At 39.3% G+C, this 21,275-nt stretch overlaps 3 protein-coding genes across 5 annotated transcripts; 1 reads left to right on the top strand and 2 right to left on the bottom strand.

The window, feature by feature from the left end:
• Positions 1-114: 114 nt before the first annotated feature.
• dexi (Dexi homolog (mouse)) lies at positions 115-2,222 on the top strand. The gene is made up of 2 exons (XM_088317207.1): positions 115-967; positions 1,190-2,222. The coding sequence occupies exon 1, from the start codon at positions 597-599 to the stop codon at positions 864-866; it is 270 nt and encodes an 89-aa protein (XP_088173333.1). The 5' UTR covers positions 115-596; the 3' UTR covers positions 867-967; positions 1,190-2,222.
• A 935-nt stretch (positions 2,223-3,157) lies between these two features.
• ciita (class II, major histocompatibility complex, transactivator) lies at positions 3,158-14,237 on the bottom strand. Of its 3 annotated transcripts, none has more exons than XM_088316925.1 (21): positions 13,922-14,231; positions 12,545-12,607; positions 11,871-11,918; positions 11,724-11,777; positions 11,230-11,334; positions 11,081-11,149; positions 10,485-10,685; positions 10,182-10,238; positions 9,774-9,869; positions 8,142-8,204; positions 7,847-8,064; positions 6,470-7,698; positions 5,732-6,247; positions 5,463-5,642; positions 5,321-5,392; positions 4,655-4,735; positions 4,487-4,570; positions 4,071-4,154; positions 3,907-3,990; positions 3,657-3,740; positions 3,158-3,553 (listed from the first exon to the last, which is right to left on the bottom strand). In XM_088316925.1, the coding sequence occupies exons 2-21, from the start codon at positions 12,600-12,602 to the stop codon at positions 3,478-3,480; spliced, it is 3,459 nt and encodes a 1,152-aa protein (XP_088173051.1). In that variant the 5' UTR covers positions 12,603-12,607; positions 13,922-14,231; the 3' UTR covers positions 3,158-3,477. The 3 variants fall into 3 exon arrangements, 2 of the variants coding, with proteins under 2 accessions (XP_088173051.1, XP_088173053.1); XM_088316927.1 differs by having other exon boundaries at positions 10,485-10,532; positions 13,922-14,227; XR_015846637.1 differs by lacking the exons at positions 3,158-3,553; positions 3,657-3,740; positions 3,907-3,990; positions 4,071-4,154 and having other exon boundaries at positions 4,495-4,570; positions 4,655-5,146; positions 13,922-14,237.
• Positions 14,238-14,588: 351 nt separating this feature from the next.
• nubp1 (nucleotide binding protein 1 (MinD homolog, E. coli)) lies at positions 14,589-20,159 on the bottom strand. Its single transcript, XM_088316928.1, has 10 exons — positions 20,078-20,159; positions 19,265-19,369; positions 18,899-19,032; positions 18,435-18,503; positions 18,259-18,291; positions 17,913-18,003; positions 17,118-17,272; positions 16,063-16,173; positions 15,592-15,778; positions 14,589-15,245 (listed from the first exon to the last, which is right to left on the bottom strand). The coding sequence occupies exons 1-10, from the start codon at positions 20,106-20,108 to the stop codon at positions 15,169-15,171; spliced, it is 993 nt and encodes a 330-aa protein (XP_088173054.1). The 5' UTR covers positions 20,109-20,159; the 3' UTR covers positions 14,589-15,168.
• Between the last annotated feature and the right edge of the window lie 1,116 nt (positions 20,160-21,275).

Raw genomic sequence — 21,275 nt, 5'->3', positions numbered from 1 at the left:
CCTCGCTCACCGACCAGTGATCCCACTGAAGATTCGTGGAGGGATTGAAAAATAAAAACGTTCACTCCTCGATGTCGTCATTTCATGGAGACGTCGATTAAATATGACGCCAGGCCAATGACGTATGTGCCAACTGCAATGTTTTGATGCAGCTGGTAACTGTTGGTATAAAAAGACGTGTGGGCGTTAAAGAAAACGGGGACGCGTGTGGATCGTGCGTATTTTGTTTGTGTGCGTGTTTTTGCTAACGTTCCACGAGTCTGTTTTTAGCTCCGGTTTCTTGGCATGGCTTGAATTCCGCAAAGCCAGAGAACCAATGTAAAGAATGCTACCAGTGATCTACTGTGATATTTTGATACTACCAGCGCACTATTAGTAGACATGATCGCGAGACTCTTTCATTTTCACGTTTTATTATCTTTGTCCCTTGCCAATGTACAGTCATTGTTGTGCACATCACTTTTTCGTGTGGGGACGGGCAAAATGTGCGTCCAAAGCTCACCGGATATGCAGACTTCTAGCTGTGTCAACCTCTGCCCTGGTATGTCCATGACTCTCAAACACTGGAGCGCCTAAGCCGTGACTTTTTTTTGTCTATGATCCACACGACGTATGCCCAGTTAGATTCAGTTGAATCGGTTTTGGATGAGCACCCCTATATGTTTTATCTGGGCCTATTTTTTGTGAACGTCCTCATCCTCTACTACGCCTTTCTGATGGAGTACATCGCCCTGAATGTGGGGATAGTATTTATGCCAGAGGATATGGACCGGGCTCTGGTGAATCTTGGGGTGCTTTCTGACCCAGCATCCCTCCCCTACGACTCAGACACAGACTTGGATGTTTTTGAGGGGTATCTGGAGTGACATTGATTGGATTATGATGCCGGTAATAGCTGATGGAGAGGTCGGGGACAAACGAGGCCTTTCTGCAAGATGTTCATTGTTTTTGGAAAGAGAAGAACAGGGTAAGCAGTTTTTGAATTTCGAACTACTTTCGATTGGACTTTAAATGTGCTGGTATGGCTGGCAAATCTGATATTTTTCGAGACATGCGTTGAAATAAAAATAACATTTTATGGAAGCTGATCATTTAAAATGAATAATGGTTAGATCTAACCACAATGTTATCTTCATATTATTCCCTTTTATTTCCAACTGACATAACTCTGTGTTTGATGTGATCACAGGTCATCCCAGTGTGAAGATGACCTTCATCCATTATCACTTGGGAAGACTCATCACTGCATCGTTACCTGGACGTCCACACGAGCGTCTGTGTCTTTCACAAGGCACATAATGACCGAAAGAAGGCAGTCCTATGTGCTGCAAATGAGATGACATTCTCATTGTGGAGCTTGGTACAAATCATATGCAATCAGATCAGTTGGTTGCACCAAAGACTAAAATGATCCTAGAGTGGGAGTGTTTGTATCCCTTAATTTGAGATGTGTGTTGAACATGATGCAAGTTCTGCTTCTCAATCATACAGGTGCCTTGTGGGTGCACCTCTCAAACATGACACTGTATATACAGTAGCTGTTGGCTGGGCAGCTGTTATTGGTTTCGCTCCGACATTATGCTTTAAATTTTCCCATAAGTTTATATATCCGGCATAAATAATTTCCACAATCGTGCTTCCCGTTGGCTTGGATCACTGTCAAAACTAAATAGTTGTAATGAATTGGTGAAAACTTTGAAAGGAATCTTAAAGCAGCCACTTTCTATTGAACTCACAAATTATCTTGTAAATATGTTTGTATTTTATTTTCCAAATGTTAAACTTGAAATAGACTTGCAATGCTGCTTAAATGTTTAATTTTTATCTTTATTTTGGGATCTCAATCTTTTTTTTTTGTTTTATTCTGTTATGGATTGAGAATTTTCTTTTAAGAAAAGTGCATGTTACCTTGAAGCAATAATGAAGTGAATTAAACAAATTGGTTGCAGTGGTACATTCACCAGATTGAGGTGCATTTTGCATGGGTTCAGTTTCATCAGTGATGATGTCACTGTACATGCTTGTCTTTAAAGATGCCCTTTAGTTGACATGCGACCAATCCAGGGTGTAGTCTGCCTTTTGCTCGATGTCACCTAGGATGGGCACTAGCTCCTCACCACCCTGAACAGGAAATAGAAAATTGATGGATGCATAATGAGTGGGTGTGAAAATTCAGTCGGTTGGATTGTATGTGAATGGAATAAAACCACCTTATAAACGGACATGTATTTTTTTTTTATCCTTTCATTTTCATTTGTTTGTGTTTGAGCAAAATTTTAAAAAAAAAACAATCTAAAAATGAAGATCAAGGTTAAAGAGCAATTGTCATGCACACCAGGAATAACTTTAAAGGTCTGATTCACAACCTAGATCAGACTACTACACTATTAATTTAAATGCAAAATTATTAAAATAAAAGAGTGCTGTAAGGCAACTCATTGTTAAGTGGAGGCTACCTTTGACTGAACGTCGAGCTTGTTTTGGGTGCAGTCACCACTCCTGCAATTTTCAGGAAACCACGTGGTTTATTCGCGTGAGGTTGACATTGTGTCCACAAGAGGGTGTTAGTGCACAATGAAGACAACCACTAGGCCTGGCACCATTTTTTTCCCCGACCCACGGACCACATATGTAACGGTGATTCTAGGATTTATTACTATTGCTATTACAGTTTAATAGATGTAGCCCATAGCTATATCTCGAGAACTGTTCTTTAGCTGTATTGACATGATTATATAGCAGCAATTAATTGAATGAAAATGTGCAAAGTGATGTTTCACTTACCTGAGTGCAAAGAGTATTTGTATGTTCAAAGGAGCTGGAGAGTTTGTGGGCCTCAGTGAGTGTATAAAGTGCAGCCACTGACGTTACTGAAAGCAGGGTTTCATCTTCAGAAAAGAAAAATATTAATTCTGAAATGCTCGAGGTGATGTATGTGGTAGGTTAAGTCGGGTGCCAAAGCCCACACTGGACTACGAGTAATATGATGTTATAATTTGCAACAACACAAAAAGTATGTAAAACACTGACTTATTAAAATTTTGTAAAATCAGTTTCTTTTCCAAAGGTGAAATGTATCAAATATGACTAAGCCAAGTGTGAATTGGTAACTAAAAGAAAAGAATAGAAACAAAAAAATTATAAAATTAAAAACAGATCCAACAAAAAGAATGTTCTATATTTACATATATAGAAAAAAACAAATGTCATACAAAGTACATTTTGTTGACCTCGCTCATTTTCAAGACATGTTATCGAGTCTCTAACAATAGTGAAAATTACCTCTTATAGAGAAAATAATGTTTTGACAACAAAGGGACAATTTAATTTAAGCACTCACTGCAATCTTGGAAGAACAACCACGGACAAATATATTTTCTTTCCATGTATGCTGTTATCCAGTATGTGGCCTGCACATACTGTAAAGTACCCGTGATGAAGTGCACCAGAAATAGGTGTGCGCATGTGCCTGAGTTACTAATTCCAAAGGATTCTGGGATCCTGCTGCTGAAGTCTCTCAAATACACCATACGGAATACATTGGTTCCACATCCTGGAATGGGAGAAAAGAAGCAGCGACATGACCAAAACTGGTGTACAATTTATTTTTTTGTTTTGGGTTACTGAATTAATAGTCGGGAAAACGTCTTTCTCACCTTAAAGTCTTCATTTTCTGACATTTCCTCAGGCTGGCCCCCAAGCATTGTGCACCGACCTCTGATAGCTTGTTATATTTCACGCTGTCAGGAATACAAGTTGCACTTTGGTCACTTCACTAATATGAACGCTATATAAAATACTATGCTGATTTTTAGAGTTGATAAAAGAATGTATAAAGACATGTTTTTGTTTCAGTACAGGTGACCTCAACAGTAAATTTTAAAAATGCAAGTCATGAAGTCTTACTCGAGGTCAGTCAATGATGCCATGTCAGGGAGGACAGCAGCTAAAGTGGAGGCCCCTTCATCAGAAATAACATTGCTGTAGAGGCTGCAAAAAGAGGCAGAGAAAGGTGAGTATGCAAGTCTACTCCGTCAATGTGGTTTTTGTTTGTATTTGTGATTGCATACATTAAAAAATGCAGTTTGGATAGATCCTTCAACGTAGTTGCCATTTTTCTGACCCCATTGTCTCCGATATAATTCTGTGACAGACTGTAAAACACAAAGCAGAACACACTTGCGATTGTCACTATAAACATTTAAACAAGTTAAAAAATGTTCTAACTCTAAAAAGTAATTGAAAGATAATGTAATGTGTGTGAGGTAGCTATTTCCCAAGAGGCCATTGTGAAAGCAATTAAAGATTAACACCTTCCACAAAAATTAAATGCCCTATTTAAATAAAATGGTAATTTATTATATTTAACATGTTAGTTGCTGACCACAAAGTGCTACTGTTTGTAGTTTATTCTGGATGGCAATAGATTTTATTCTGTGATCACAATTGCATAATTGGAGAGAAGCACGTATGTTATCATACTCACTTGAGTACCTGTAGAAAACACAAGGAGGCGAATGTATCAGCCAATTTCTCAGCTCCATTGTCTCCAATCTTGTTGCCCTCCAAACTGAAGGGGAGAAAGATCAACCTGATGAGATACATAGAGTGACTGACGCATTGAGACAAAAACTATGGAAAAGCTTTGTATTACTCTAGGTGCTGGAGGTCATGTAAACTTGGTAGGAACTCCCAAAGCTTGGAGATCGCCTGAGGCCCACACTCCGGACCAATCCTAGAAGAAGACGAGACAGCTTACAGGGAGGAGGTGACTAACGGCTTTGTGTGAGGACAGCAATCTACAGCTGAACACAGAAAAAACTAAGGCGATTGTCATCGACTTCAGGAGGTCTGTCGTTGTGAAGCAGGAGTCGAAAGGCCAAATTGAGTTTCCTCCGCAGGGTATCCAGAATCTTTCTTTGAGAAAGGGTGAGAAGCTCGTCATCCTGGAGGGTCTCAAGAGTCGAGCCGCTTCTCTTCCACGTCGATAGGAGCTAGATGTGGTGACTCTGGCATCTGGTTAGGAGGGTTCCTGGATACCTCACTGGTGAGGAGGTGTTCCAGGCATGTGCCACCGTCAGGAGGCCCCGGGGACAACTCGGGACAGGCTGGGGAGACTATATCTTCCGGCTAGCCTGGGATGTCCCTGGGAAGAGCTAGAAGAAGTGACTCGGGAGAAGTAAGTCTGTGCTTCTCTGCTAAAGCTGCTGACCCCGTGAATCGACAAATGAGCGGTAGGATGGGTGGGTTCAAAACATGGGGAAAAAAGTCACGGCTTATAGTCCGGAAATTACGGTACTACTAATGCAGAGGTACTCACTCTAACTCTAGTTTGTGTAGCTCCTTGACTGCTGGAACTCCCTTCTCCAGGATGGAATCAGGTTCGCTAAGACTAAAGATAATATATGTGAATGTCGTGTATGCGTCACAGTGTACGGCATAAACCAATGTATGTCAGTTACCAGTCTGATAGCCTCCTGTGCATGTGAATCTTCACAAGCTTTGATAGGTGTTCTATTTGACACACTTGCATGACCTTCATTGGCTGTATCTTGAACTTGCTCACAAAATGTTCAAGGAGCTTCCTTTCACCACTTTGCTCCAACTGCTCCCACAGGGCGATGACATCAGCTATGCAGGCTCTGAAAAAAAAATCCTCAACTTTCATTGTCACATTCTAACGACAGGTTACTTGTCTGGAGTAAGCAGGTTTTGTCAAAACAACCCATACCTGTATGTACTGCAGCTGCCAAGACCCACCAGGGATCTGAGTCCTGGAATTGGTATCCCAGTGTTCTCAAGATCCAAAGAAAAAGTTCTTCCACACTTTTCAGCCCTTTCAAGAATTTTCTCCACAAGGTATGCATCTAGTGGGCCAAGTGGAACGCCACGAAATGTGAGGACTTCTGGTAGGTTTTCTGCCAAGTGAGTGACCAATGGCACCTCTCCACTCTCACTGCTCCTATTTTCATGGGAAAAACTTGTTTCGAAAACGTAGTGGCACACTTCCAGGACCTGATTAGGGCACAGGTCAACTAGGGAAAGACCCTCAAAACATTCAGTGAATAAGGCTCGCTTGCCGGAGTTTACGTCTAGATGAAGCTTGCGTAACTCGGTTTTGTTAAAGAACAGGATGCCAAAAGCAAAACGCCGAGTTAGTTCTTGAACTTCTACTTGGGGACGCCGACGTTCCTTCAGGCCAGGCTGAGAAAGGAGGTTCTGGAGGAGGTTCTGGTACCAAACATTCCTGGGGAAAGTGAGCTAAACATGAGTCATGAGTCAAGACTGTCATCAGACTCATAGCATAGGAAATACAATACTTTCACAGTACATTTTCATTTGAACATCAAATTAATGATTTTTAGGGGTTTGGTTCAACAAATTGCGTTGAATTTGTTCCTCTTTGTTATTCCGTGGCAAACTCAATTCATCAATTTTCATTCTTTATTATAGAGAGAAAACAATTTACCTTGCCATGGACAAATGGAGTCCTGCCAGGTAACATTGAAGGAAGGGATCCATCCACATCAAGATACTGTTACCACTTATATTTTCTTCTAAATCCGTACTTTGTTGATTTGGCCTTTGTTCTGCATTTTTACTTTCTATTACCCTATTTTCTTCTCCTTTCTTCCTCTCACAACAGGAGCAGACCTGTCCTGCAGTCACTTGGTAAGCAAGGAAGAGTCCTTTCCTGAGTCCGAATGTCTTGAGTTTTGAGCATAAACTTGCTTCTTCGGGGAGGATGGATGTTTTGGCCTTTACGCCTTCCCAGGCCAATGAGCTCAAACGGGACATCATTTTTTTTTCACAAATCTCCCCGTGAACATTTCCAGTCTCATCTGTTTTTATTTGCCCTTTCCCCCTCGTTGACTGCCTCGTGCTTCTCCTCACTTGAGCTCTTTTCGCGCCTTGTGCTTCAGCCCCAGCGCAACAGCCCCAGTTGTCATTTTTCATTTTAATACAAAGTACTTGATGGCAGAGCTCAGTTAAAGTTCTTGGAAGGCTCTCTGAGCCTTCACTGTGTTCCAATACCAAGCACATCAGTCGACAGAGTCCAGGATTCCAACAAAGGTGACGTAGATAGCTGGACTTTTCTAAGCATTTCAAAGCAGATTCCCTGAGATCAGGATTGGAAAAGTACCTGGAAAAATATGTTTCTACATATGGAGGGGTAAATCCATTAGCCTCCAAAAGGCAGTCCATTCGCCGCACTAATTGGCAGGGAGTGCCTTTTGGTCTGGTAGAAATCAGAAGACAGCATCCTGGAAGGACCGCCCTTTGGAGGATGGCCGAGTATAGCTGTCTAACTGAAGAGGACTTTACTTTTATGTCTTTCTGCAACAGGGTTGTAAAGTCTTTTTCTTGAAACAGAATTTCATAGTCCCGATCATCAAATCCATCGAAAATGATAAGCACACGTCTGGGGGCTGCAAGGACTTGCGTGTACACTTCCTCAATGTTGACAGAAGTGTCAAGGGTGGGGCGATTTAGTAGTAGGGCCTGAAGACTGTAGCACGTCTTTCTTGAAGAGATGAGATCTTTGCCATTCAACAAAAATACAAAATCAAATTGTGGGATACCATCTTTGGTCCAGTCTTGACACAGCTTCCTGATGAGGGTGGTTTTTCCCATGCCTGCTTTGCCAAGTAATAGTATGTATCGTCTCGGTTTATATCCATTGGAATTCTCAAATATCTATCAAAAAGAATGGAAACATGATAATACATTTGCTGATTGCATCCATCTATATTTTACTGTTTGAATAAGTAGTCTTCATAATCATAAAGTCTGAGGACAAATCATGCTTAAACTTATAACTGTTAATAATTAGGTGAACATATACCTGATTCAACTTAATCAATCTTTTTTGTCTGTCTATATCTCCCATGGTCACCAGGTCTTTGTTCAGGCATTTGTTCTTTTTTTTCCCTGAACAAAACATCTCTCTCTGGATTACTTGCATATCCACGTAATGAGTGCTCAAATTTAGCCTTGGCTCCATCTCCTCGCAGATTTGATGCATATGGGCTTTGGCGATTTGGATGTATTTCTTTACACTTTCTGAGGATGAAACAAAACTACTTCATCACACTGGTTCGACGCAGCGTTTAAACTTTTGAGAAGTCAAAACAACTTACGAGGTATTGCAAAGGTAGCGGGAGACTGTTGAACCATGGGTGATTCATTACTTTGGGCCATCTCTGAAATGTAGGCACAGTATTAGTAAATTACATTATAGATCAGGCGTGGGCAAACTACGGCCTGGGGGCCACATGCGGCCCGTTAAACGTTTTAATCCAGCCTGACAAAAATTAAAAAATTAAATGGATAAACCTCGTTAATTTTTTATTTTCTAAATACTCTGGTGTGTCAAACACAGATAATTTGTTGTAATGTTTTTGTTAATTTTCATTTAAAATTAAATGTATTTTTTCTCTTTGATGAGGTGAGGTTACCAAAACACTCCATCCATCTTCTACTGATCTGGCCCCTCTGTCAAATTTTGGAACCCATTGTGGCCCACCAATTAAAAAGTTTGCCCACCCTTGTAATAGATGGTAAGTTACCCACATTGAAGTCGGCAAAGTGCCAGGATTTTTTACTTTCCCGGTGATAATGTGGGGCTTGACCGATATGTTGGGAGGCCGGGAAAACAAAATTGATTTTCACAACTTCACTTACTTTACAGGTTCTCTTGTTTTTTCCAAAAAAATATGATACAGGTGCAGCAAGTGATACCGCAAGGTACGCTGTAGCCCCTTTGGCCAAATTATTATTAAATCGAAACAGTTGTGTGTGGCAGTGATGCCAATTTTCGTTGAGTTCCAAGGCGATTGCAGGGCTTATGCCGTGCTCACCCACACCATGCTTCAGGGTTGGAATTGTTTGGACAAGGTCCGGGTTTGGTGCCAAGGAGTAAGCCCATGGAAGATCTGTCATATGGGGGTTGTTGAGCAGAATGTATTTGCAAAATATGTTTGAACAAATTGATAAAATGTAGGCTAAATGCTACATAGCATTTTTCCCATAATGCCACGGGGTATTGACTTTGGCATGCTCAAGTAAAAAAAAAAATGTTTGTAGCATTTGGCCAACATTGTCCCAATGCGTTCAAAAATTCAATAAACATTTGTCACTTTTTATAATTTTCTCATGTCTGCACGGCATGATTTCTGTTTGCCATTTTATACCACGGGATATTGACTTGCACATGTTCCAGCCATGTAGGCCATGCATCTCTCTTGCACAGAATTTAAAGGGAATGAGAGGAGCCGTTTCCGTTGACAGGAAGTAAGTTGTCTGTGTTCACCCCCACAACGGCACAAACGCCCGTTGTTAACTGTGCACGTCTGCGAAAATACCACAAGAAAGAAAACTCCAGAACCCTCTTGATTCAAACACTATCTGCTCCAAACGTCCTTCCTTCTTATAAAGGGGTATATTGAAAGGATTTTATCATTAATAAGTAATTACAAATTGAATGAATACATGACCAGGAGCTCAACTTTTGCAGTCAAATAACTTGTATCTGCTGTACAGGATTGGTTTAATTACTTGCTTTCACATAATTTGTGTTATTCAAGTAAATGTTAATAGTACAATGTCAAAATTAGGTAAGAGGTTAAAGACCTTGACTTTTATGACTAGAGAAATGCTTTCAGCAATGAGTTCCATTGTCAACATTACCATTTCCTCTTTCTGGTTTATCATCACCAGTACAGTTGCAAAATGCAAGAAAAAAAACAATTCTGAGGATCAACAGTACTGACCATGATTGCAAGGTGGACACATGACTTTACTAGTGCTGTCTGACGACGTTCCGGATGGGGATGAGCTCACTTGAGCCGGTACTACTGCACTGTCCACTACAGAAAGGAAGGGAGCGTTTAGGAACACTATATCCATACAGTCACAGTACCGGGCTGGCTTTCGTTTAAGGTTCGACCCAAGTATGACAACTCTAGAACACAAAACTTCCATATAACAATGTACTCTGATAAAAATTTAGTAAGATGTACAAAATTAAAAAAAAACATTTTAACGGCACATTTAAACAGGAAAACTATAGCATGATATGCAGATGCAGTGACACACTGCTCCAAATGGCAAATCCTGAATAAACTTTAAAATCCTAAAGTTAACTCCGGCATGTTACTTGATACAGAAATCACACCCACCTGGGGAAAAAGGAGGCACCTGGAGTTTGGAAACTGATGGTGAAGGAGGTACATGCACTGCGGCCACGGGACAAGAGTAAACAAACAGAAAATACGTCAAAAGATTCACGTTTGGGCCAAGAACTACATCTATGTGGTACAACCCAAATATTATCATATAGCTTGCCATGTCTATTTTACCCAGTCTAAATAACCTACAAGATTTAGTATAGTCTCAAAATTGCATATTGAGCTTAGAAGTAGTAAAAGTACATCAGCCTTAACAGTTGCAGAACTGTTAAACTTGAATGATAGCTCACTCACCTAATATGCATGTTGGTGCAGCAGCAGAGGGAAATGGAAGGCGGATAACTGGAGGACATATCATTTGTGTATTAAACTGATAAGATGTAGTGTCTGGCCATGTGACAAACTGGATGGAGGGATGGAGATGAAGGATGCTTTGTGGCGGTGTGGAGAGACACGAAAGATCTCCCTGACTCGGCACTGATCCTGTGTCACTACCTTGGGGGGGGGAAGCCAGAGAACTAGGGAAATTAAATTTAGTTGTGTCCAGCATTCATTTAACAAAGTATAAAACTCTTTCTCTATGATAGACTAATTCAGTGATTCCTCACCAGGGTGCCACGGCACATTTTATCAGGGCTGCTGTGGGAAATTAGCCAATACACCGGAAATTGTTATTCATTAATTACAAATATATGTTGATACACGTTAAAAAAATGAATTAATCTATCTGTGCCAGTGATGTATAGTAACAGGCACAACAATTTAATATTGCTCCATTAGCGGGAAGAGGATACAAGATTCTATCTTCTTATTTTGAAAATTATCTAGCTGTCATAGGTTGGGATCAAATGTTGCTCCTCTAAGATAAAATGTCAGTGATGCAATCTCACCTTCAGCTTTTTGTTTTTTGGGTGTGCAATTCTTATTTGCTCTTGTGTTCTGATTTGATAATGTAGCTTCTGAGGGGAAAAAAAATACATCTGTAACTCTTTTTTTTTCTTGGAGAAGTATTTTTTTATGCACGGGAAGGAGTGCTCACCTCTCTGTCTTTTTCGAAGAAAATGAGTTTTTCCTTTTAGTTTGATTTTATCGAGTGACTGGTTTCTGTGTTGGCTGGGCAGTTCTTTTGTCGAGGGAGTGTCATCTGTAAGTCACAGAGGGTAGTGAAAGTGGAATTGTCATGGCTTCTAACTAGCAACATTAGGACAATAAGCAAGATGAATTAATATCTGTCTGACAATTAATCCTGAGAATTACGAAATCTGCAAATGCATAATTTTAGATACTTTTCATCTCACTAGACTGCAAGTGGACATCATTTTGAATTTTGGAAAAATAACCACACAAAAATGTGACGCTTCACCGCTCATCAGAAAGTTCCTCTTTCATTTTCACTCCCCTCATAAAAATGGCATCAGATTATTATTATTGTTTAAAGACATTGCTCAATATGCAACAACATTTGATTTAAGTTAAATGGTTCCCCCCCCTCCTTTTCACATAATGGTATTTTCATGCAAAAGAGATCCTTACTTAAGTCATCATCAAAAATCAACATGGGATCATCAGTGAAGAGGCCATCTGTGTCTAGATGAAAAGTAGCAATGAGTCAAACACGCACGTACCTGCGAGCATGTTTTAACATTTGATGACAAGTTTTCATTTTTGGTCGCAACATACCAAGCATCTTCACCAGATAGCTGTCATTCATGAATTCTGATAAATCATCTGAAACACAAAATTATCACATGAAACATCTGGCTTTAGTTGTATTGACCTGCCTATTTCCAATATTACAATACGCATAACTCACACTCGGCAGTCCATAACATTACACTGCACAAAGATTCGATTCAAAAAGCTGTGTATCCAAAATATGGCCATCACAAATATGTTAACTCTTGAGTTTTGTTTGACAATGTCAGAACAGTATACATGTAACAATGTTTAATATTGTGGCTGTATTTTGGAAGAACTGTACCGCATCATGGCGATTGGATTAACTAATTGTTCATATTCACAGTATGATGTGGGGCTACAAACTTTAGCGATAATGATAAACGCGCTTCAACGGTGTCGATTGAAATATTGCATTTTTATTGCAGCTCTTTTAACTGTAGAATGTTGTTGCCAGTGAGTGAATATTTTGAAAACGGTGCATGCCATAGTAAAGTTTACCACATGACAATCATTAAGATAAAGCTAATATCTATATATTTAGGCATGTATTGATATCATCTCAATCATGTACGTATTCTCAATAATATTCCAGACTTGACACAATGGGTTTAGGCAGAGGCTTCATTTCATAATTCATCCAATGCATAGGTATTTATCCAATGTTAAACACTAACCTGGTAACGCTCCATAGTCGGGACATAAACTAAGGTCTTGATCTGTTTCCTGCATCATGCAACCTGTCAAACACCCACACAAAGAAAACAAAGAGTTCAAATCTGGAACACTGAAATTTTTTTTATGGTAATAATTAACCTCTTAGTTAAGCCACGAAGAAACGAAAATGTCGATATTAGGTTTCTAATTCCTCTTCCAAAACAGTTAGAAATGTGCAGAAACAACACAATGATACTCTTAACTAACATTTTTATTATCTACTAATAGCAGGTTGTGGTGCCACTTGTTTACAAAAGCAGGCAGAGTTCAGGGGGCTTAAATAAAAACTGTCCCGTAGAATGCTAGCAATGTGACCTTTGCTACTTTTTACAACATTGATTAAATATGACGCTGCGCCAATCCACCTAACGATCTCCTGCTCTACTGCTTCACTTGTGAACAACGCTTTCACTCTGGACATGAGCTCATCGCCGACCTGGAGAGGGCACGCTACCCTTTTCCGACTGATGACCCCTGGGCTCAGATTTGAATGTGCAACATCAACTGGTATGGGCTCCAGATAACCTGTGGCCCTAATGAGGACAAGTGCTTTGGAAGATGGACTGATGGATAACATGTCAGAGCGCAAAACACACACACACACACACACACACACCAGACACCCCCCCACACACGCGCGCACCCCCCCCCCCCACACACACGTTATAATAAAGTTTATTTAATTTCACATGGATGTCTATATTTGTATGGATCTATTTGATCTCTTTTTTAGAGGGACAATTGTAATGGAATCGTATTGGCGGAGGGATATCAATTGTGATTAGGCGAATGTGTATAGGTATGTGTATCTATAAATTTTACATGGAACATCCTATCTCTATCAAACATTTTTAGGACGAGCAACAGATTATAAACTAGTGCAATTAATTCCTGAACATGACTGCCTAGCAGATCTTCGGTATTTAATCCTTATTAGTGTGTACCTATCATAAAGTGTAACCATTTTTTATTCTTTAGAGTATGCAGGTTAACTAATGCAGTTTTTAAATTGACGTTGTACAGAAAACTCTCGCAATAACGCACTCCTGGATGTACACTACAGCAATATAATGAGAGCTACTAAACCATGCAGTCAGACAGAAAGAAGCTACAACCTAAACTTTAAGAAATTGTTCGACGATAGTTAATTCGTTGACGCTTTATCGCGGAACGGATAACGGATTAAAACTTGCCAATAAATAAAATGGATGACGCAACGCAATCGTGGTCATGAACCAGGAAAACCACCATGCTGAATGCGGATCTTTTACAACTCCTAAAAATCACGGCGGGGGTGGGGGTGTTAAAATGCACGCAGCATCAGTAATGAAACGTACCTGATCTGTTCGACTCGCTGGATGCTGAGCACCTAGTACTTGTTTGTTTGTTTTTCTCGGCTAATGGGTTTTAATTATGTTAAAAAAATCCGATGTCCTTAAGTGCCCGACGGCTCTATGTGCTTTCACTTTCTGTATGATGCACTGAGCCAATAATCTTTGGGAAAAGAAGGTGAAGCTCCTCGGACGGGCGAGTTCGGACTAATGTGAAACTGAAAGTGCCAGACAAACGGTATTTTTTTTTTATGCCCATGCAGTTAGTTCCATCTAAGTTTTTGTCATTTCATTTGCCAGTGGCAAGTTACTGAACTGATCTACACATTAAATTTGTTCTCAAAGAGTTCAGAACTTGAGGGGAATTCGATATGGAAAGCACCCGCTGTTCCATTCAATCATTTGACATATATTTTATTGGAAATGGTCGGTATAAATGTGCTTTATTTGATACCAATATGATCTCGTGGAAACAGTCCAACACCGAATATTATATTGACCTCCCATCTCTTCCCCACAAGGAAGTAGCCCGCTAACCAACAAATGCAAAGCTCTATGAATTGTTTTTACATTAAAAGTTGTGATTTTTTTTCTTTTGGTTGAGGTCTGCAGTCTACTTACTGACATTGTATTGTTTATGATAATGGAATTGCTAAAACACTTTGGCACATACTGTGTATCACCAACTTGACCATTTTATTTATTTATTTTTTTTATTGCAGCGTTGCCACAAAGTGGAACATGACAATTCAAATCTCTTCAACAGAAAGTTCCTCAAGTTTTCAGACAAGCACAAAGGCTATTTATTGCTTGTTGGTTTTAGGTCAGTCAGCAGGATTTCGGAGAAACAACATAAACATATATTTAATCATAGTTATATTTTGGCGCATATTTAGAAGTTGTCGATTGAGGAATTCAGTTTTACTTTCCACAATCTTTCCTTGATTAATCACTTACTAATGTTTTATGCTTCATAATTTATTACTGTTTTGAGTGCCAATTCTGCTATCCACAAACGAAAATAAAGTAATGACTTAAAACAAGGAATTCAGGCAACATACATAATATTCTGTTTCTCATCTGATCTTGTATTACACAGTGTAACATTCATTTAAATCCCATTGACATATTGATAGATTGTTTTTCAGAATCCACAATACAAATTTGTGGATGAAATCCCACACATTTCAACAACAACAATGAAAAAAACACTTGGTGGCTAATAAAGTCTTTCCCAAGTATGGAATAATTTCTTAGCTTTGGTCTACTTTAAGAGAGTCTTCAGTGTTTTGCTCGTCTGAGTCACGGATGGAACAGTAGTTCTTGATGCCTGATAAGAGGAAAAGAAATAAACATGATCAGTTGTTTACATGCGTGTATGCTTTTAGTTCAACTCCGCTAACAATGCAAAAATGCGCAAACTATATTGCAGTTCATCATTCCCTCCCCTGTTACAATGCAGATTAAGTGGTCGTGTTTATGGCATAAAAAATACTGACGTCTACAGGAAGGGATGTAGCGTAATTAAGAATTCACATTGACCGTACTTTGGTGTACACTTTCACAATTTTTTATTTATTTATTTTTTTTTTTACTTCTTCCACTGGATGGAATAAGACAAACTAAAAACTTGAATCTTTCATACACTAGAATGAAATGATGTTGAGTAAACTTACTGTGCACAATTCTCTTGTAAACTTCAGCAGCAGGAGAGTCCGGAATTGTATTGAGGAAAGATCTACCCTCATCGCAGCTTTTTGCAATCCTTGGGTCGAGAGGCACTTTGCCGAGCAGGGGCAGATTAAGGTTCACGCACATCGTCTCGGCGCCCCCGCTGGTGGGAGGGAAGATCTGTGATGTTTTCTAAAAAGACAAAAAACGGTGTTATGAGTGCATTTTTTAAACATTTGCGGACTCTCAAACATTCGGAAAAAGCATATTAAAAGTGGCAACAGCAATAATTTCAATTTCCACTTCTTGCTTTATAATCTAACTAAATTACTGTACTTTGATTCTCTCTGGTTTTAGATAAAGTAGCAAGAACCACTGCGATAAAATCTGCACAATGAATGTCCGATTTTGCTCACTCACTAGCCAGGTGGTGTTTAGTGTGGACAAATATGAATGTCACGTTTGCTTGCACTGACCTTGCAATTTGGACAGACAAAGCCACTCATGTTTTCCACCACGCCGATGATTGGCAGTTTGACCTTCTGGCAGAAGCGGATCTCCTTTCGAACATCTTGCAAAGACACCTCCTACAGTAAGGAATATGAATTTAGAATAGCACATGAGCAATATGTGCACCAACAGGCTTTGTTATGGTAACATCCACTGCTTGTTTGGTGACTTTTGGTTCAGTGACGATTTTTTTTTTTTTTTTTTAATTGAACGGCTGACTGCTCTCACCTACACTGAGTTTTCTCAAAAGCATTTCAACAATATCTCATGCAGGAGTAAAAATGGGGGTAGAAAGGTTTGTCTCACACAATCTTTTCTGTGTGGAGCTTCTACGTGCTGCCCGTCGGTTTTCTCCGGGTACATCACACATTCAAAATTGTTAGGATAATTGGAGAGTGGAGACTATTTTGTGCTTTATTTGTTTTTCTATGTGTACCCTGGCGTCAACTGAGAAATGCTTCAGCTCACAGGTGACCCAAATAAACACAGGTAATGTAGAAAATGGATGGATGGATGGAATCACAATAGCATCATGCCTTTCCCAGTCATAGATACTGTGGCAAAATGAATTCCTGGCAGTGCTGTCTACATGTATTTATCTATTTTTTCTATCTGGGAGTGTGTAAAGAAGAAAAAAATAATAATAATAATAATAATAATATTCCCTTTATTAGTCCCACAATGGGGAAATTCGAGATTCGAACCCAGGCCTCCTGGGGAGACTGGGTCCTGAACGCGGCGCCTTAGACCACTCGGCCATCCTGGCAGCCAAAAAAGTCTCATTTGTGTGAATACTTTTACTTGAAATACAGCATTAGCAAAAATAATGTACTCACTGTCTAATGAATTGCGAACAGTGATAAATTCTTTCAATGCTCATTTGTAATCAACAAAGAAAAGTTGATACCGTGTTAAACCTAATGCTGTAGTTCGAATTTGTGTCGATAGTATTTTGCTGAGATGCAATTACTTTCTAGTACAGCTGTCACTAAGTGGTGGTCTACTATGTCATTGTGTTTACCTGCGGCGTGGTGATTATGACTGCTCCATCCACGTGGGTGGAGCTTAGGTACTGCACAATTGACAGGTGCTCATCAGATGTGCCAGGGGGCGTGTCAATAATGAGATAATCCAGTTCCCCCCAATCCACATCCCTCAGAAACTGCTTGATCATTCCTGAAATGGCAAATTGAATACTATAGCACAAGTCCTAATAATAAGTGTTCCGTTTCAGTTTTGTGCAATGTATTTGTTTTTTCAAAACCATTTCCACTTTCCATTATAACCGGTGCAACTCAAGTGAAAAACTACATTTTAAGGTGAAAAATAAAAAAATGCAAAATAATTTGGTAGCATAAATATACACACCCTCAAACAAATATTTTGTTGCAGCATATTTGAATTTTATTACAGCACACCATTTTTTTTTATCTTGATGTGGCAATATTTGCCCACTAATGTTCCCTCCAAACATACAAGAACAACTTCATTTGGATTTAATCAGAGGAAACTGAAATGGTGGATTGGGTGTGCTGACTCCCATTTTACGTGAGTCTCAATGTTATTGGGTAATTTTGAACAGAGACATATCACCAGTTAAAAGAGACTGAGCACAATTGTGCAAACACATTATCTGAGTTGCTTTTTTTTCTTGCCCGCTGTAAAGATTTCAGTTGGCTCTCTTTTTCAACGAGTTCAGTTGCCCACCACCCCCCAAGAAAAGTCATGTCTCTGTCTTATTTTTCCATTACAAAAAATAACATTGAAACAGATATAGAGAGATGTGATCACTAGGTAGTTAGATAGAGTTCTGTACCATTTTTCTTGGGGCCTCTCCAGATAACAGCATCATCAGGGCTACCAAGCAAGAAGCCAATAGACATGACAGCAAGGTTGTCTTCCACATACTGAAACACAAGCACAAGACAGACACAATTAGTTTCTGCTCAATTTAATCAAATATGATCCAGAACAAGAATTTAAATCGAAAATTTGCTGCAGGAGTTATTGATTTAATAAGAACTGAGTGAGAAGCTTGTAAAAGCCAAGTATATGATTTAACTCATTGTATGCAGGTGTGACTGATGAAATAGAAGACAAGTGTACTGTATATTACTGTATGTTTTTGCTGAGACATCCAAGCATTGCTTCATATGACTCACCACAGGAGACCAGCCTGACCCACTCTGATGTACCTAGAGACAGGGAAATATAATTTAGTAGCCTTAATGGCACAAATATTGTTTCTCGATTTGTAATCAGTATCTAAACATGCTGTACATCCAAATAAATATTGAATGGAACGTCTGCAGTCTTGTTTAAACTAGTCATAACTTACTTGCTCTCCCTCCAACCCCATAATTCTAGGGATTGACGGACCACAGATGTCTACATCCAGTAGGGCAACCTAAGATAGAAGAAGGCAGAAAACACTGATACATATTTTCCATTATGTCATTATCCACACCGCTTATCCTGTACAGGGTCGCAGGAGGGTGCTGGAGCCTATCCCAGCTGACTACGGGCGAAAGGCGCACTACACCCTGAACTGGTCGCCAGCCAGTCACAGGGCAGACATAGACACCGTCACTGAGTCGGAACTGAACCCACGCTGCCCGCACACAACTCGGGCGAGTGTACCACTACACCATCAGTGACTTATTTTCCATTATTTTACGTAATATTGTAGTGAGAGAAGGTGGTAAATAAAGTATAGAAACGATATTCAAATGTGGCCACATGTTCACTGTGCCACAAACTAAATAACCACAAACTCTGAATGGTCACAAACTAAAACATTACCTCCTTGGTGTCATCACTTGCCAAGGCGTGGGCCAGGTGAGCACTGAACGTACTCTTCCCCACACCTCCTTTGCCAGATAGGACGAGGATCTTGTGTTTAACTGTGGACAGCTTTGCTCCTATTTCTTTTATGGCTACAGAGGCCAAAGGATATTCAACATCAGGATACATTGGGTAAATTTAGTTAATATTTCATATCAAGCACAAATAATAAATGTTGTGACTTTAATACCACTTTCATACAGAGCCAATACCAGTGCTGGTTTGTACTGATTTTAGTTCAAATAAATACTCAATAATCCAGTATTGGCTTAAAGGATAAACCAGCACTGGCGCCAGATAATTTTGAAAGGGATAATACTGTACCTGGGTCTGGAGCCTTGGTAGCTCCAGAAGCACACAGTTTTTGGTTTGGACAGCCCTGACATGAAGAAGTCTTCCCTGCCTGCTCACTCCTTGTTCCTGGACAGTCTGAAAAAAAATAAATAACTGTCATTTGTTACAGCTCCAGCTGTTGTGAAATGTGCTAAATAAATAAAATTGTATTGTATTGTATTTGAGTCCTGTTACCAATGTGTTCGCTTTTTTTAATCAACACAGAACTGAATCAATTTCTGGCTTAAGTTAAAAAAAAAACATGGGCTGTAGACTTCAATAAATTTTCGACTTTTTGTTTATCATTCTAAATTCACTTACAGCAACACTCAGAAATTCGTCTCAACATTGTGGAATCAAATGCATCTATTTGGAAATATTGTGTAAGAACTTTGCCACGCGTTTAGGATATTCATGTTGATTAAAATTGAGTCAGGTGAATTGAAGGAAAAGTTAATTTCAACATTTTAAATGCAACATTTCTAGGCTCTTATCAAACTGAGGCTGAAAACTGCGTCACTGTGACTCAACAACTTTATGTTTTTCGTAAACACACACAGTTAAGGTTAGTTGACTGAAAACGTAAGTTAAAGATTTATGTATTTCGCTTAACGACGGTATAACATCAAGTGACAGTTTCTCGCATTTTATAGAAGAAAAAATGGATGCGTCAAACTATAACGCAGTTAGTCAAGTAAATATTTACATACAACTCGATGGAAATTCGCAATAAAAATAAAGTGTAGCTGCATATGTCGTTCATTAACGTTTACGTGTTGACAAATTTAACATTTAAAAACTTACGCTCGTTTGCGTTTGCTGGTACATCGTCCATCTCTGTGTCCGTACATTTAAATTGCCCCTCATCGAAGGTTCCGTATGAGACGTCAGTACTGTCACTTAAAATGTGCTGGAAAATGTCGTTAAAATAAATAAGATAAAAAAATAAATAAATAAACAAATAAATAAATGAGAATAACAAGCAAGCTATCGTTGTGTTGGAATTATTTAATGAGTAAAACGTCGACAGATGAACACTATGCACATCATTTCAACTGTATCTCCACTAGATGGAGCATCTGATACATGTATGCCATGAAAACCCAACGTGCATCGCTGACATTTTTTTTAACTACAATAAGTGAAAACCTGCGACTGCAAACAATTATATTTACTCGTGACCATTTTAAGACATTTCACCCTCACGCTCACGCTCACTTGGAGAGAAAAAGAGCTACAACACATGTGGAAACTTGATCGGGTCGTGGGCAAATTTGTGGGTTTAAGAGTCACTTTGATTTTTTTAGAGGATAAGTGCTCATTTTTTGGTATATAAAACGGTTGGACCTGGAAAAATAATTTTCCATTTCAAATGTATTGTTTATAATACTCTTATGTTAATTCAACAATTATTTATTCAAATGAACAAAATTTTCAAGATATATCTATTTTGCTAATACTAATAATTATTATTGTGCTTACAATATATTCATTAACCAACTATTTACTTATATAAAGAAATCTAAAATTAATTAATACATTTATTTGACAGGACGCTGTATCGGTCTGTCGTGCCTTGACCCGACCCCGGATTAGTGGCGGATAATGGATTGATGGATGGATTTATTTGACCAATTTGACCAAGGGAGGACAAAACAACCGCAATAATGCAATAAAGATGTCATTTATCAAGTGTCGCATACAAAAGCATGATCCTGAGTTGAAGGGGGTCTCCAAGTGCCCAGCTCACAGCAGCAAATTTTACGTTATCTACAGGTGAAGATCTTCTTGCAGTTTCCTAGAAACCCACTTAGGGAGCCGATCTCCAGCGCGAACTCCAGGGAGTCTGTTATGCTTCCATTATGTAGAGTGTGCTCCTCACGTGCGCTGAATTTAAAGGCAATTGAGGAGAGCACTTTCAATTGGCCAGGAATCCAGTCAAATGTGTTCAGTCCCACATCGGCGCTAACGCCCATTTCTAACTGCGGCCTTCTACAAAAAT

This window comes from Idiotropiscis lumnitzeri, chromosome 15 (genome assembly GCF_059441095.1).
Source record: "Idiotropiscis lumnitzeri isolate Australia: NSW breed Sydney's pygmy pipehorse chromosome 15, RoL_Ilum_1.0, whole genome shotgun sequence".
NCBI lineage: Eukaryota > Metazoa > Chordata > Actinopteri > Syngnathiformes > Syngnathidae > Idiotropiscis > Idiotropiscis lumnitzeri.
Note: the sequence above shows the minus strand (reverse complement) of the source record. Positions and strands in the feature narration are given on the sequence as shown.

Bases quoted from the DNA above. Each gene is read 5' to 3' on its own strand.
- nubp1 (XM_088316928.1), bottom strand. From the start codon at position 20,108: ATGGACGATGTACCAGCAAACGCAAACGAGC. The intron at 18,004-18,258 runs GTGAGTCATATG...CTTGTGTTTCAG, and splicing joins GGTCAGGCTGGTCTCCTGTG to TATGTGGAAGACAACCTTGC. The intron at 15,779-16,062 runs GTCAGTGCAAGC...TTGTCTTTTTAG, and splicing joins TTGTCTGTCCAAATTGCAAG to AAAACATCACAGATCTTCCC.
- ciita (XM_088316925.1), bottom strand. From the start codon at position 12,602: ATGATGCAGGAAACAGATCAAGACCTTAGTTTATGTCCCGACTATGGA. The intron at 11,150-11,229 runs GTGAGCACTCCT...TTTTCCCCTCAG, and splicing joins TCTTCGAAAAAGACAGAGAG to AAGCTACATTATCAAATCAG. The intron at 9,870-10,181 runs GTGGGTGTGATT...TCCTTTCTGTAG, and splicing joins GGTGCCTCCTTTTTCCCCAG to TGGACAGTGCAGTAGTACCG.
- dexi (XM_088317207.1), top strand. From the start codon at position 597: ATGATCCACACGACGTATGCCCAGTTAGATTCAGTTGAATCGGTTTTG.